The following is a 15,556-nucleotide window of genomic DNA, read 5'->3' as shown; positions in this document are numbered from 1 at the left end:
TTTTGATTCCCAGAGACTTATTTTTAACAGTAATCCTGTGTATACATAACACTGGACTATGGGCTGCAGCACCTACTTAAATGATTCAGACAAGCAGGTGGTTAAAAAGATATTGATGCCATATCCCATACTGATACAAGTCAAAAACTACAAAACAACAAACCTGTTGTGTAATATGAAAGGATATCTCATAAGAATGGTGAAGATAAATAGTAGGTGCACAATCAGTACTTTGATTTTAAAGTGGATATTTTTAACAAACAAGAGTCTGAGACAAAGACAAAGGAGAGTTTAGCCATAGAATCACCATAGGTTGTGGCAATTAGACATGTGATGGAAGATAAAGCTATCAAGGGTTCCTGTTATTAATGACATTTGTACACTGCCAGGATCAAGGCAGCACAATTCTGCATATAACATGACAGTAAATATTGGAGTAGGGATGGAAAAGAACTTCAGTGCTGTCAAAATTCTGACTGAAATTCACCTTGCCTCAGAAATATGCACATTTGGGAGGCTTGTAGAATATTTCTTATCCACACTTATTAAAATGTGAGTGACAAAAAACATGGATGGCCCTTATGGTCTGTTTCAATTCTGTGATTCTATGTTCAGTTTTAAAACTTCACAGACTTTTTAGTTGATGGGAAAATACACATAGAAATACATACATTAGGAAAAATTAAAAAGTCAACATTATACAGAACATGCATTTGGAAAAGGCATATGAATTTCTATATGGGAGGAACTTCCATATGGAAGGAATATGCAGACAGGATTTGGAAAAATGAAACAAAATCAAGACAGAGTTTTTCACATCCCTAAGCTATGTATCTCACATCCCTCTTGGACCTGTGGTTGGACACTGGGAGGGAAAGATGCTGAAGCAGGCAGGCATTTGGCCTGATCCTGTAAACCTTTTCTTATACGTTGTTCAAAATAGATTCCCTCTTCCTGATGGTTAAAGAAGCTCATTCAGTCATATTTTCTTCCACACTGTGAAGATGTTAGTTTCCCTCCATCCAGCGTACTCTGACTAGCTTCTAATGTGCTGTGTAAGCAACTACAGCATTTCGTAAAAAATCAATGTACCCCATAAAACATAAAGATCTGTGGTTTAAAAGAAATGTTAATCTGGTGAGGTTAACAGTGGTGCTTTAAAGTTTATTTTTATAGCCTCTCAAGGAATCTTTTCCACCTCTCAATATACCTTTCTACATGGATGCAGTTCACTTACTTTGGCAGTAAGAAACACATGAAAGTGTTCGTTGAAAGAAAGCACAGGATGATCTGCAATCCTTTTCAAGAATTTATCCAAGGCCTTTCTCCTTGTCTCAACAAATTCTTCTGAAAAGCGGTCTACAACTCCTTTTACCACAAATTTTTCTGGAAGGGGCTGGATGTGGGAGTAGAAAAAAGTCACAGAGAGATAAAATTAAAAACATGTATTTTGCCTTTAGTAGCAATCAACAGCCATTCTTGCAAAGGATTGAAAGACAAGCGGTGTGAAATGTAACCAAGCACCTGTACAGGATAAATATGCATGTTCTTTGAAAACAGCGGGCAAGCACACAACCTATGGAATAATTAAATAGTTATTAAGCACAGAAATGTAAATGTTGACACTACATCTGAAACAATATTATATAAAAACACAGTAATCATTCTTTGTGCTGGAGATCAAATTTGGATACATTGCTTCATACATGCAATGACAATGCAACATTTCTTTTAACGATATTCCACCAGTAACAGAGGCTGAAAAGAAAAGAACGAGAGAGGGAAACATTCTGTACAAATGGCAGTCTACATTAAGAAAAGCCCTTTTACACTGGGACCAGCTAGCCTCAGAGCTCAGTGTAATTTAACTTGAACTAGCTCTATAATATTTCCCTTAGCCCTTGGAGGAAAAATCCTTTGAACAGAAACCTCATTGACTCATTATCTGTGGCCTTTCATAAACAGAGCAGATATTCCACAGATGAGCTTTGGACTTCAGAGTTAAATCCTATTGTTAGTCTCTACTAGAGCAGCCTTGTTGGTTCAATGAGATTTGTATAAATGTTGGCTTACCAACTTCCCACTGATTCACTGTGTGTATTCTAGTTGGGAAATAACTGGATTAAGTGATTAGTAATTTAGTAATACTTATTTTTTTTTACTGATTGCTCTCCTTATAGCTAACTGCATTCTAAAAATAAAGAACTTTAAGTATTTGCATAGCTAGGCCATCAACGTCTTTAATGTTCTTCCAAAAGCAAATTGGCAAGAGTGCATGTAAAGCAGCCAGTTTCACTTGATGATTTCTAAGAAATTGGGGGAAAGGATATAGTAATACCTTAGGAAAATCTGGTAATAGCAAGTAGAAAAAAATTTATCAATGTTCAAACTCAAAAAGGCAATATTAATAATTTTAATAGATTGCATTACTACATTTGTATCTGTTAGGTATGTCTTTTCTTCTTTGGTGAATGCCACAATAAATACCTTTGGAAAGGAGAGAGATTTAGAAAAATAAAAGAAATAAGACACCCTTGTATCTAGCTCAGAGACAGATTATGTAGCTGTGAGTTCATGGAACTGTAACTCATATAACTGAAAACCTGAAATTAAAGAGCTGCCTATTATTTCCAACCAACTGGAGAGAATTCCTCTTTCCAGACTCTATATTTAGTTCTACTCTCATCCTACTTTTCCCACCCCCTTGGCTTCTCCCTTCATCTCTCTCATTACCTTCACCCCCCACTGATTTATCAGATGAATTTGTTCAGCTACCTTTAGGGACACCATCTTTTGACTAACCTGTCCACCATTTTTCTTTCTTCCTCTCATAGCATGCTGACCCACATTCATCTTAATTGTCATGAAGTATATCCAGTGGCATTTCTTGCTTTAGTTTTCTTCTTCTAATCTTCTCTTTCATGTACTCTGTACTCTCTTTTAGGTTCTGTCCTCTCAGTCTATATCTGGAATGCCTTCCTCTTAACTTACTATATATACTTATGTAGAAGTTTAGAAATTTTAGTAAAAAAAAGAATGATCCCAAAACCAGAGTTGACTTACCCATGGCTCAATGTAAGTACTGTACTTTAACTCTTATTTAAAAAGGAACCATCTCCTGGTGAAAGGCAAGAGCATAATCTGTCCTGGAAGCACTGACCCTCCTCTACTCTCTCATCCATCCAGCCTTTAGTGTGAGCACAAACAGTTATGCCTCCTGGAATTTTGTAAGTTCTTTGGCATTGTTTTCCTTGCTTCATCCTTTAGATCCTTTCATACATGCACCTTAGTTTTACCCTCAATTTATCCACAGGTCATATCAAAATCCATAATTTTGGTCTCAAAACCTACCCTACACTTATACATGAGGGCGACATATAGTTGAGCATATACGGTAATATCCTTCTGGGATCTGTTTCCATTGACCACTCCATTGCAAAGTTCTGAACCCAGTCAAAACAGAATACCATCTGCACTCCATATCCATGGATTCGAGCATCCATGGCTTAAAAGTATTTTAAAAATATATAAATCCCAAAGAGCAAAGCTTTATTTTGTCATTTTATACAAGGGACAACATTTTACTGTACCATAGTGGGACTTGAGCATCCACAGGTTTTGCTATACATGTGTATGGGTGTGTGTCCTGGAACCAAACCCCAGCAGATACCAAGGGCCCATTGTATATTCCCTTCTAACACATAAACTGGATTGCCAATTCTTTGTTTTCTAAACAAATGAATATTCAAAGCCAAAGCATCAGTGAAACAGCATCAAAGACTTCACTGCTATGAACATAACACAGTTCAGACTACTGGGGGGCAGGGGGGGGGGCTGATATCAGATCAAGGGCTGACACCAGAGCTAACACCTGCATCCTAGTAATAATCATATTATTATTCTGATAGAATGGCCTCCCTTGTCTCTCTTTTCCTTCCATGTCCTTTCCTTTAAATGCCTGGTATTGAGATTAAAGGTCTATAGATGGTGCCATTCACTCTCTATTTCAGTTTAAATAAAGCACCTAGCTCATATAAATGCCCTAGAAATAAATAACAGAATACCTACTTTGATGCACTTTTGAATCCTGATTTTTTTATTGCTCATGTACACGTAAGCAGCCACATGTTGCAAGTGCTTCCCAGAACTGCATTTTGAAAATTCATTTAATTTTAGCAATGGCAATTTTCAATCATCATCAACAACCCAGCAGGCCAGTGAAAGCAGGAAATAGTCTTAATTCAAAAATAATTGAAGTAGACAGAGTACATATTTCATAAAATCCCAGTGATCACCACAGGCAAAGTTCGGCCTTTTAAAAATCCAAGAGGAATGCTCATTTTATAACTCAGTCTACAAAAAGAAGGTAGTATTAGGTATGGTAGCTGAAAAATGATCACGTAAAATAGAGTACCTGTGTCCTATACTGTACTATTTTCAACCCAATAAACTTTGCACATGCCCACAGCAAATATGCATCTTTCAGGAGCCCATGGAGTTTCAAGAAATTAAGCCAAGCCATGCTTTTAGCTGAGCAAAAGGATATAGTGTCGAGGAAACTGTTGGCAAGCAACTAAAATACATGTCCACTCTGCTGTACAATGCTACTTAAGCTAAATTAAAGCAACACAAGATTGTTTTAGAGAGCTCCATGTGTGCTTTCTACCACAGAATTACGGAATCAACCTTCGCATTTTGTACACACCTTGAATCCATTACTGCTGTAAAACCAGAAGAAGTGCACTTTTTAAAGCAGAACAGTTAAGTGTTCAACAACGGGTGGCCCTGGCTTACTACCTACGGGAATGAGGTGAGTCGGCTGGGATTCCTCCAATTTATTCCTGAGCCAGTCAAAATCCTGGTATCTTCGTCGCATGGAATACTCTGGCAAGTCAAACTCTGCTCGTGTGGTCTAGGTACGAAAGAACAAGACAAAAAGGGAAAAGGGAAGAAGAGCAAGCGTAGTCATGGTAAGTCAAAAGAATGCTGCAGTTGGATGAGCCTGTACATCCTCTAAAGAAGATGGTCTATGCAACATCTAATTAACAAAAACAAGATACTTTCTTTAGATGCTAAGGAAAAGATTCCATTTTCTTCCAGATGCTGCATACACTGCCATCATTTTGTTTCATTGTTTAAATGCATAAATCATACCTCAAGCTCAGGCACTTGGGCAATCGGAGAAGGAAAAACGCAAAATTTAGTATTCATGCCTCTGGCAGTGTGTGATACATAAACTGGGAACTTTCCAATATTACACTTGTACAAGTGCTTGATGAAAGATTCTGCTTTGAGTTATTTGAATGGAATGTTCCTTGTTTTTGTTTTTGTTTTTTTAAAAACACCATGAAGTTCATCTTTAAAAAATTATCTTGCCTATCTATATCATTGAAGACAGTTCCACACACCCTCTTTCTGGACATATTTATGAGAAATAAACAGGTAACATTTCTATGTTCGTACTGAATTCTATGATTTGTTCCAAAAGACAAGCTACAACAAATTAAAATTGTTTAACCTTCATATGCCAAGGGTTTGTTTTTTTTAAACTGACAAATGAGTGGATTCTGGAGTATTTTGTGACTCCCAATAAGAATTACAAAGTACTGTGGATTAGTCAATCATCCGTCTCAAATAGGACATAAGGACACAATTTTTTTCTCCACAATCAGGTGTACATTTATTGCATTACATGTGCCATGTAAAAGGCTCTTTCACACATCCACAAAGCAGCTCCTTCTTTTTTTTAAGATCGAATTTTTGTAATGTAACCAATACTGGGGAAGGTGGGGAGAAGAGTCCTCCAAAAATATATTAATCAGCAGTTTGCCTAAACTATGCTCATCAGCAGTTCAAGTCAAAACAAGTCATTTGTCCTTGGTAACATTGATGAACAGTACAGCACTGCCTACTAGAGTTTCACATTCTGCAAAGGGAAACTGCTTTGTCGATAGCAGCCCAGGAACAGAAACTGCTTAGTTCCTATGACACAGTTCAGACATTTAAAAGAGCTATCCAAGGTCTGAACCTATTTGGGGGATAGAATTCTGCACCTTGAGCATCTCCTTTAAAATCTAGGCTAAAATTCAGGTTAGAATCACCAACCCACTGTCATAGAAGCCAGCAGGCACCAATATTGGGGTTTTTTTATAATAATTTTTATTCAAACATGAAAAAAAATCATAATATAAAACCCCATCTAACCATATAAGGTTAGAACACAACACTACATACATTATAAACAAAATAAAAGCTTTGCTGCATCTACATCTAATAACCTACAAACAACTACTGAAACTGCTTATAAAGGCAAGGCTATGCAAATGATTTCCAACTTGCCAGTTCATTACCTACTATCTCAGCCACCACTAGTTGACACTGTCAGTAATCCCAGATTTTTAAATTTTCTTTATTAAACTGTGTATTATCCTGCCTCCTTTCCAAAGATTTGAAGGTGGAGAACACACAATAAAGCAGGCTAGGACAATATAAACAATTAGGAGAGTATATTACTTTATTATAAAGAACGGGCTTTCTATATTTTAAAGAATTGGGCTTTATATATCTTAAAGAACTGTTAACATTATTTTATTTTTAGCAGTTCGTTTGATTCTATCTGGTTTTTATTGCTAACTGCTTTGAGATGACTTTAAAAATGAAATTTGCGAAATACAAATAAGTTAAAAGTAATTCCTGCTGGAGACACTGAGGATGGTGCCATGGAAAAATGCTTCCATGGCGGTTCTTTTACTGACACAGAGCTGCCAAGAGCACACACATATAAAACCCATTCCAGTAGACACACGCAATGCATACTTATTTTGTTGTTGTGTACCTTCATGTTGCTTCTGACTTATGCCAACCCTAAAGTGAACCTACCATGGGGTTTTCCTGGCAAGATTTATTCAGAGGTTTTCCACTGACTTCCCATGAGGCAGAGAGAGTGTGCCTTGCCCAAACTCACCCAGTGAGTTTCATGGCCTAGCAGGGAATCGATCCCTGGTCTCCAGAATTGCAGTCCAGCACTCAAACCACTATGCCATGCTATTTCTAGGGGTGTGTGTGTGTATCCTACTTTTCCTCCAGGGAACTCAAGGTGATGTACATGACTCTTCCTTAATCTATATTCACAACAAGCCTGTGAAGGGGGACTGGAACCCAGTCCTTCCAGTTCTCAGTACAACACACTAATCATTACACTACGTTGGTGGTAATATAGTGGAAACAGCAAGACTTCTCGACACAAGCTGACCAGTTAATGAGCTGCTTTACACGTGCATGCCTATTATGCAAAGCCTGCTACAACAGCCAACCAACATGTGTGTGTGGCTGTAATGGACCTACAGTTTGGATAAAACCTATATATCTCCTCACACACCACCAACAAAAACAAAAACTTTCCTATTTTCTAAAGCATTTGGAACTTTTGTAGTTTTTTGTGGTTTTTTTGTGCTATGTGGCCATGTTCTGGAAGAATTTGTTCCTGACATTTTGCCTGCACCTGTGGCTGGCATCTTCAGAGAATGCTGGCATGGAAGTGAGTGGGATATATATACTATGTGATCCTTTGCTTAAAAGGAAGCAATATACACATAAATCTGTGTGTTAGTTAGTTGTTGAATGGCAAGGCCTCAGGATGTCTATTTAATTAGTGATCCAGTGTCTGCTGGGAAAAACCCCTGACCCTGGGTGATGTTTATCTGCAGGTGCGGAGTCCTGATTTCAGTGTTTTTCAGGACTGAAAACCAAACTTGGTTTACTTTCAGGGTTTCTTCTTTTCTGTTGAAGTTGTCCAGGTGTTTGTGAATTTCAATAGCCTCCCTGTGCATTCTGACCTGATAGTTGCTGGCATGGTCCAGAATTTCAGTGTTTTCAAATAGCATTTTATGCCTAGGATGGCTTACAGCGTGTTCTGATACTTACTGTTGATTTTTGTGGCTGGCCCAGCCTGCAGTGTCTCTCGGGTTTCTTGATTCGCATTTGAACAATGCATTTGGTGTTCCCTATGTACACTTGTCCACAGCTTCACATTATGTGGTAAACTCCTGCAGACGTGAGAGGGTCCCTCCTGTCCTTCAATGAGCACAGCATTTGCTGGATTTTCTTGGTCGATCTGTAGATCATTTGGCAGTTGTATTTCCTCATCAGTTTCGCTATACTATCTGTGACTCCTTTGATGTATGTTAAAAATACCTTCCCTTTGGGTGGTTGCCTGTCTTCACTCCTCTAGGTTTTTCTGGGTCTGGCAGCCCTTCTGATGTCGGAGCTGGAGTAACCATTAGCCTGTAGAACCCAGTGTAGGTGCTTCAATTCATCTTCCATGAAATGGGTTCACAGATCCTTTTTGCATGGTCTACCATTGCTTTTAGTGTACTTCTTTTTTGTCCTGGAACTTTTGTTTAATGTTGTTTTATAATCCTGTATATTTGATTATATGCATTGGTTTTATATTGTATTTTTTGTATTTTTCCTAAGTAATTAGCTTTATAACTGTATTTTATAGGTTTTTTAAATTACTCCTTCTTCCCTCTGTGTATATGTGTATGCACACACTTTAGACTGTACACCCCTGGCAGGATTACCTGTTTTCATTTATTGTACCTGTAAAGCACCATGAAAATTAATGGCACTACATAAATAAATGATAATAATATTAATTTCAAGGAGTAGGTTCATACGTTTGGCTGCCTATCAAGTATACAGAAGAAAGAAATTAGAAAGATAGAATATATATATGTAAACCAGAGCCACATGGTAATTCTCATACAAACATTATTTGTTTTGTTCTGTGCCTTAAACTCATTCTGACTTATGACTACCCTAAGGAAATCCTATCATCATTAGTGTCCCCCCATAGTGAGGAGCACAATCTTGGAAATATTAGGGCTGATTCAAAGCATGGATTAGTTTGCCTCAAATAATAAACTAACAGTTATAAAACTCAACCAAAAAGAAGTCATTGTTTAATTATGATAAACGCATATCATACTGGCCCACAGCCATGAGACCACAGTAAAAGAAACACAATAGTGCACCTTTCCCCAGTCTAGTGCCCTTCAGATGGGTTGACTACAATTCTCATTGTTTCCAATCAACAGGGCCATTGACCATACTTGTTAGGAATGACTGTGGAGTTGCAGCCCAGTACATCAGAAGGGCAACAGATTAGTTAAGTCTACAGCATGGCATATACAGGGAAGTTTTTTCATAATATTGTTATGGAACACCTCAAGTAACTAAATAAGGAACAGGAATCATGCAGCCCTCCAGATGTTATTGGACAGTTACTCCCATCAGCACTAACCAGCATAAGCAACAGTAAGAAATGATGGGAGATGCAGTTCAATAGCAGCTGGTAGGTGACAAGCTGCTCACTTAAACAGAGGCCGAATACACAAGATAAAAAAAGGGGGGGTTGTTTGACAGGGAGGCAAAGCTAATAAAAATTATTTTTAAAGAAATGAAAGACCTAGACTATAACCTGTTATAAGTAGGAAACAGGCTCTATTGTTAATACCTTGGTCGTGACCCTGTACGTGATGTAAGTCTCCATAGTACAGACATGTTTTTTTGGATCATCAACTGTGACAAAGAGGTCTCTCATCTCTCCATCCAAGTCATCATCCAGCTGCAGCCTGTTAAGAAGTGAAGAGGAAGATGCTGGGCTGGAAGTGTCTACTGGAGTACCATTGGGTAAACTGAGATCCTGGAGAAAAGAAAAGCAGTCAGGTGTAGGGGAAGGGAAGGGGAGGGAGGAAGAAACAAAGAAGAGTCAGACATTGGTTTAGAAAATATCATCTAAAGGTCAGAGGGGGAAAAAATGCAATTCATTTTTCTGAACCCTCATGCATGATTAGTAATACTTAAGCATCTCTAGAGACCTTTTGGTTGCTCAAGGGCTTCATGTGCATTTCTTTGTAGTTCTCTATGACTCAGTAACAATACTGGTCTCCCTAACATACAAGATGATTGTCAGAGATCAAGGAACAGTGGCTTACCTAAAGACACCTACTAAGCCAGGATCACACAAGATTCAATCTATGAACTTCCTTTGCAGAACCAGAAAAGTTCACATTAGCAGAGCCCAGTTATCCTGTACCTATATGTATAATAACCTTTCTAGAAATGGCTTTCAGCCAAACATACTGATCCCCTCCCGCCATATTCAAATCTTGAAGCTTATGATAAAATATCTTTTATCAAGGCCTGCTGCAGCATTTCCTGCTACCCATCCTTAATCCCACAAGCTCTGTATAAGGCTTTCAAACTCTACTGCTGAAATAAAGACTAACAATTTGAGAATGCATTCTGTTCACGCTGGAAAACGGATTTTATTCCTGATACGGTAGACTCAACCTGTATCTTGTTTTAGCTGTTTTGTTTTAACATATTGCAAACCATTTGAGTCCCATATTAGGAAAAGGTGGGATATTAAATAAAATAAAACAACATTAAAAAATAACTTCCACAGTCTCCCTATCCCCCACACTTTGCCATTTGCACACTGTGATTGTGATGAAATTGGTGATGTTTCTGCTGAGGCGCATTCATAAAGCTTTTAGTGATGCATCAAGCTTAGAAAGCAAGGGGAAGGAGGAAGGGAGCTTTCATGGGAGACACCTGGCATTTCTTGGGAGCCACTTTTCTGTTAAAGGAGGTGGAGATTCAGCACAAAATAAGAGAAGAGAAAATATGACGTGCATTTGTGTTAGATACCACAAAAATGGGGGGAGGAGACATACAACCCAAACCAACCAACCATTTCCTCATCAAAACTCCAAAACTTCATGTAGCCAAGTGAACTTTCTATATATTTCTTTTATTTGTCTAAAACCAAGGATACTGGGATGTAAGAATAGCCAAAGCTTAGAAAGTGATGTTCTTTAATGGGCCTCCACTACTCAGAAGATGGAAGCAAAATGATGCAATCAGTGTGGAATAACCAGAGAGGCCCTGTTCCTTCTCAAATACGCAGAACAAAAGGCAAGGCTGGCAGTTCAGTTCTAGAATGAACAGTTGTAGATTCCCAAGGAGATGGGAGCAAAGGGATCCAGCAGCTGAGGTGAGTTGCCAAACTCTATCTTTTAGATTGCCTGGCTCTCCAAATATCCTCTGTCTAGAAAAATGATGTGATTTCCCATGGTCTTAAAGGATATGATATAAAACACAGTAAAGAAAAAAAGATATTCTAGAAGAGGAAAGAGTATTTCCGATGAATATCAAGTTTCTGGTAAGTCTCTACAGAGCAGGTCCTGGAAAAAAAAGCAGGTTATTGGTGCTTGTTAACGCCTTTTTTAAAAATAGCTTCTTCAACCTAATTATAAGAAATATTTTTCATGGTTAACATTTTATTTCAGCATTTTCTAAATGACCTCTCTGCAGATTTAAAAGGAAATTTTCAAATTTAAAAGGAATTTAACAAGAACTACAATAGATCTGTTTTATAAGGAGGACTGGTAACACCTTCCAGGTAACTTAAGGTATGTTTTCAAATGTGATGGTAATAAAAGACTGAGATGGTGACAGCATAGCAATGTTTCTTTTCAGATTCACAGCTTCAAGTTTAAGCATTACTCTTAGAACAAAATAGCCAGTGCAACGTGAGAAGTATTTTTTCAAGAAGAGTGTTTAAAAGCATCTCAGGTTAATATGAGGTGGAGGTGAGTCCTTAGAAGTCGGTTCTATAGAAAGAAAGAAAGTGGAACGTTTTATTTCACCATTTTCTAAATGACCTCTCTGCAGATTTCAAAGGAAATTTTCAGATTTAAAAAGAACTGCAAACACCTCTGTTTTATAAGATGGAGCAGTACCACCTTCCAAATTGAGGTATGTTTTTAATTGTCATTGATATAGAAGAATGAGATGACGATAGCATGACAATGTTTCTTTACAGGAAATGCCATGGCTTGAAAAACCATAAAGGGAGTCACAAGTTCAACTTATTTAAGTGATAATCTCAGAACAAATAGTCCAGTGCAATCTAAGATATATAAGACTTTTTTCCCACAAGAGTGTTTGAAATATCATAAGTTAATGTGAGGTGGAAGTGAGTACTTAGAAATAGTTCTATAGAGAGAAAGAAAGTGGAATTCTGAACTGTTCAATATCTCAAGGCCTGAAAATATCTACATTGGTTCAACATGTTGAAGATAATTTTTTTGACATTGCAAATTTAACAGGGACCTAAATTAATAAAATGAGATTAAGAAATGTATTTATATCAAAAAGCTCAGTGCAAGACAAGGAACCTAACAGAAGACACTGTTCCAAAATGTGAAGAATGGAAAGCATCACAGATGAACTTCAGAAGGCTAGAAGAAGATCTTTGTGATGTGTCCATTGCTCAGGAAAAGAGATACATAATCACTCCTTCTGTCTGTCTGCTGACATTATTTGGATAATTTCTGGGACCTCTCCCTCTGAAATGTAGTTTTCTCTGTTTTTTAAAAAAACATTCATAGTCTTTTCCTTCCGTAAAGATGTTATCAGTATCTCCTGACGTGGCTGCTCTCCATTTAATAAACTCCGAAGCAGAAAAGGGTTTACAAACTTGTGTATAAAATACAAAATAAATGCTGCTTTTGTTAAATCTCTTCAGGCCTCTTTAAAGCCCAGTTTATCCAGAAGAGGAATTGATTAAGAAACTATTGACTGGAAAAGTCAAACTATTGGAAATGAGAGCTAAATTGATGCACTGCAATGACTACAACAATCTGCAGGTGAGAAGGAGGCAAGTATGAGCACAGCTCTAGAACAGAAAGAGGTATACTCTGGACAGACTGAAATACAACAATCCAGCAGATGTGGTACACATTGTAGTATTTGTACTTCTATGTGTTTTGTTTTGCCTGGTTCTTTAAATAACCTTTCTCTAGGAGAAGGAGGGAAGTTCAGGTTTCTCTGAATGTTACGAAAAGAACAAACATGCACCAAAGTATATATGACACGAGGTACAGAATGAAATGGAAAAGTGAGAAGCATTTCCAAAAACATCTCCAACATTTTGGTAAGTGCCTAAAATGTAGGTCCCTTTATTGGGAAGAGAAGTGATTCCAGTTTTTCCTCATTTGATAGTATCTTGTAACTAAAGCACTGCGAAATATTTATTATGGTTAAAGGGTTATGCCATCTTTTTATAAATGACCTCTTTGTAGATCTGAAAGGAAATGGATTCCTCTCGTTCTCTGAAGAGAGAGAGAAAGATACATCTTTCAGGTAAATTTTCATATGCAATAAACTCAGAAGAACCCAGAATTTGACAAGACCATTTTAACTTGCAGGGATTACTTCAGTTTATAAAGGATAAAGAAATCTACTGTAAAACAGAAGCATAATTAAGAAAGCAATCAGCTCCTAAGAAAAAGTCTGCAGTAATATTAGATTACCAACATACTTCTTCAAAACTGGAGCATCAAGCATCATAAATGAATGTTCCCATCCTGGAGGTGAGTCTTTACAAAGGAAGGGGAAAGGGAAAAGATCCTTGGCTTGTTTTCCTTGACGATTCAGGAAATGCCATGGCTTGAAAAAGTATAAAGAGAGTGACAGCTTCAACTTAATTAAGCAAGAAACTCAGAACAAAAAGTCCAGTGCAATGTTGGAAGTGTAAGACATATTTATTCTTCACAAGAACGCTTAAAATATCATAAGTTAATATAAGGCGGAAGTGAGACCTTGGAAGTAGGTTCTGTAGAAAGAAATAGAGTGGAATTGTTCAGTGTCCCAAGGCCTGAAAATATCTACAGTGGTTAAACAGTTTAAGATAACCTTTGTGACTTTGCAAGTTCAACAGGGACCCAAGTTAATAAAATGAGTTTAAGCAATGCATATGAGTATCAAAAAGCCCAGAGCAAGGCAAGGAACCGAACAGAAGACTGTTCCAAAAAGAGGAGAATGGGAAACATAACCAGAGATGAACCTCCTAAACCTGCGTCTGAAGAGGTAGGCTCAACTCTACAAATATTCATGGTACCGACTTCTATCTTTTAGTTAGTCTCAAAGGTACTGCAATATCCTTTTGCATTCAGAAACCTGGAAGAACTTTATGATGTGTCCATTGCTAAGGAAAACAGATTCATAGTCACTTCTTCTGGCTGTTGAAATGGTTTTGACAATTTTTGTGAGCTCTTGTATTCAGAAAGGTAATTTTCTGTGTCCATTCTCTAAAGAAGTTATCACCTGGCATAACTGATCTCCATTTAATAAACACCTAAGCAGGAAAGAGATTACAGCCTTGAGCAGAACATACAAGATCAATGCAGCTTTTGTAAGCCTCTTCAGGGCTCTTTAAAGCACAGATTTGCATCTCCTCCAGGAGAGGAACTGAGTAAGTACTTATCAACTGTAAAAGTCAAACTAGATGAAACTGAAGCTAAATTTGTGGACTGTAAGAAGGAGGCAAATGTGAGAACTTTTCTTGTTTAAAAAAATAAATACAAGATACAAAGTCCTCAGCTACACTTCTACGCTCTTCACATTTCTACATTTCACATTTATCAAATATTAGGAGAACTGAAACAAAAGAAAGGTCAGTGGATCATATATTAACATAGGCGGATATGAAGAATAAATTGGATCAAGAAAGAAGTTCTGCTCCTTTAAAATACACAATACTATATCAAGGCAGTCAGGTGAGATTTAAGAGACATAGTTCTAGAACAAAAAGTTATATACTCTGGAAAGATTTAAACATAACAATCCAGCAGATGTAGTAGATAGTCTAGTATTTGTAGTTCTATATACTCTGTTTTGCCTGGCTCTCTAAATAACTAGGAGGGAGATTAACATTCAAGTTCCTGTCAATGTTAAGAAAAGCACAAACATGCACCAAAGTATCTGAAAAGAGGTAAAAACAGACCTTCCCTCAAAAAGAGAAATATGAACAGCATTTCCAAGGAACATCTCCAATATTTTGGTAAGTCTATGAGAGGTAGGTCCCTTTATTGGGAAGAGAACCGGTTCTTATTTTCCTTCATTTGACGGCAATTTGGTGCCTGGCTCTGGGAAATATTTATAACGGTTAAAGGGTTACATCATCTTTTTAAAAATGACCTCTTTGTAGATCTGAAAGGAAATTTTCAGGATAAGAAGAAGTGGAATACTTCGGTTTTATGAAGAGAGAGAGAGAGAGAAAGATACATCTTTAAGGTAAATTTTCATCTGCAATAATCTTAGAAGAACACAGAATTTGACCAGATCATTTCTACTTGCAGGGATTTAGCTTAGTTTAAAAAGGATAAAGAAATCTACTGCAAACACCTGATTAAGAAAGCAATCGGCTCTTAATAAATAATCTGGAATAGTGTAAGATACACAACATATTTCTTCAAAAAAAGAATTGTAAAGCATCATAAATGAATATTCCCATCATGGAGGTGAGTCCGTAGGAAGGAAGGGAAAAGGAAAAAGATTCCTGATTAATTTTCCTTGATGATAAGCAGGTTGAAAATCTTATGTACCTCAAATCCTGGTTAATCTTTTTAAAGAGCGTTCCAAAAGAGGAGAATGAGAAACATTATAGATGAACTTGAGAAACTTAGAAGAAGGTCTTTATGGC

General features: G+C 37.3%; 1 protein-coding gene across 1 annotated transcript in view; it reads right to left on the bottom strand.

Annotated features, from left to right (window-relative positions):
• SNX30 (sorting nexin family member 30) overlaps positions 1–15,556 on the bottom strand; it is a 54,642-nt gene that overhangs the window by 8,389 nt on the left and 30,697 nt on the right. The window contains exons 2-4 of the mRNA XM_089488585.1: positions 9,518–9,706; positions 4,802–4,912; positions 1,238–1,396 (exon numbers count right to left, since the gene is read on the bottom strand). Coding sequence (XP_089344711.1) covers positions 1,238–1,396; positions 4,802–4,912; positions 9,518–9,706 — 459 coding nt within the window. The remainder of the gene's footprint in view (positions 1–1,237; positions 1,397–4,801; positions 4,913–9,517; positions 9,707–15,556) is intronic.

This window comes from Sceloporus occidentalis, unplaced genomic scaffold, assembly GCF_023333645.1.
Source record: "Sceloporus occidentalis isolate IW3139 unplaced genomic scaffold, rSceOcc1.0.p SCAF_1, whole genome shotgun sequence".
Classification (NCBI taxonomy): Eukaryota; Metazoa; Chordata; class Lepidosauria; order Squamata; family Phrynosomatidae; genus Sceloporus; species Sceloporus occidentalis.
This window is presented reverse-complemented; position numbering and strand designations above follow the sequence as displayed.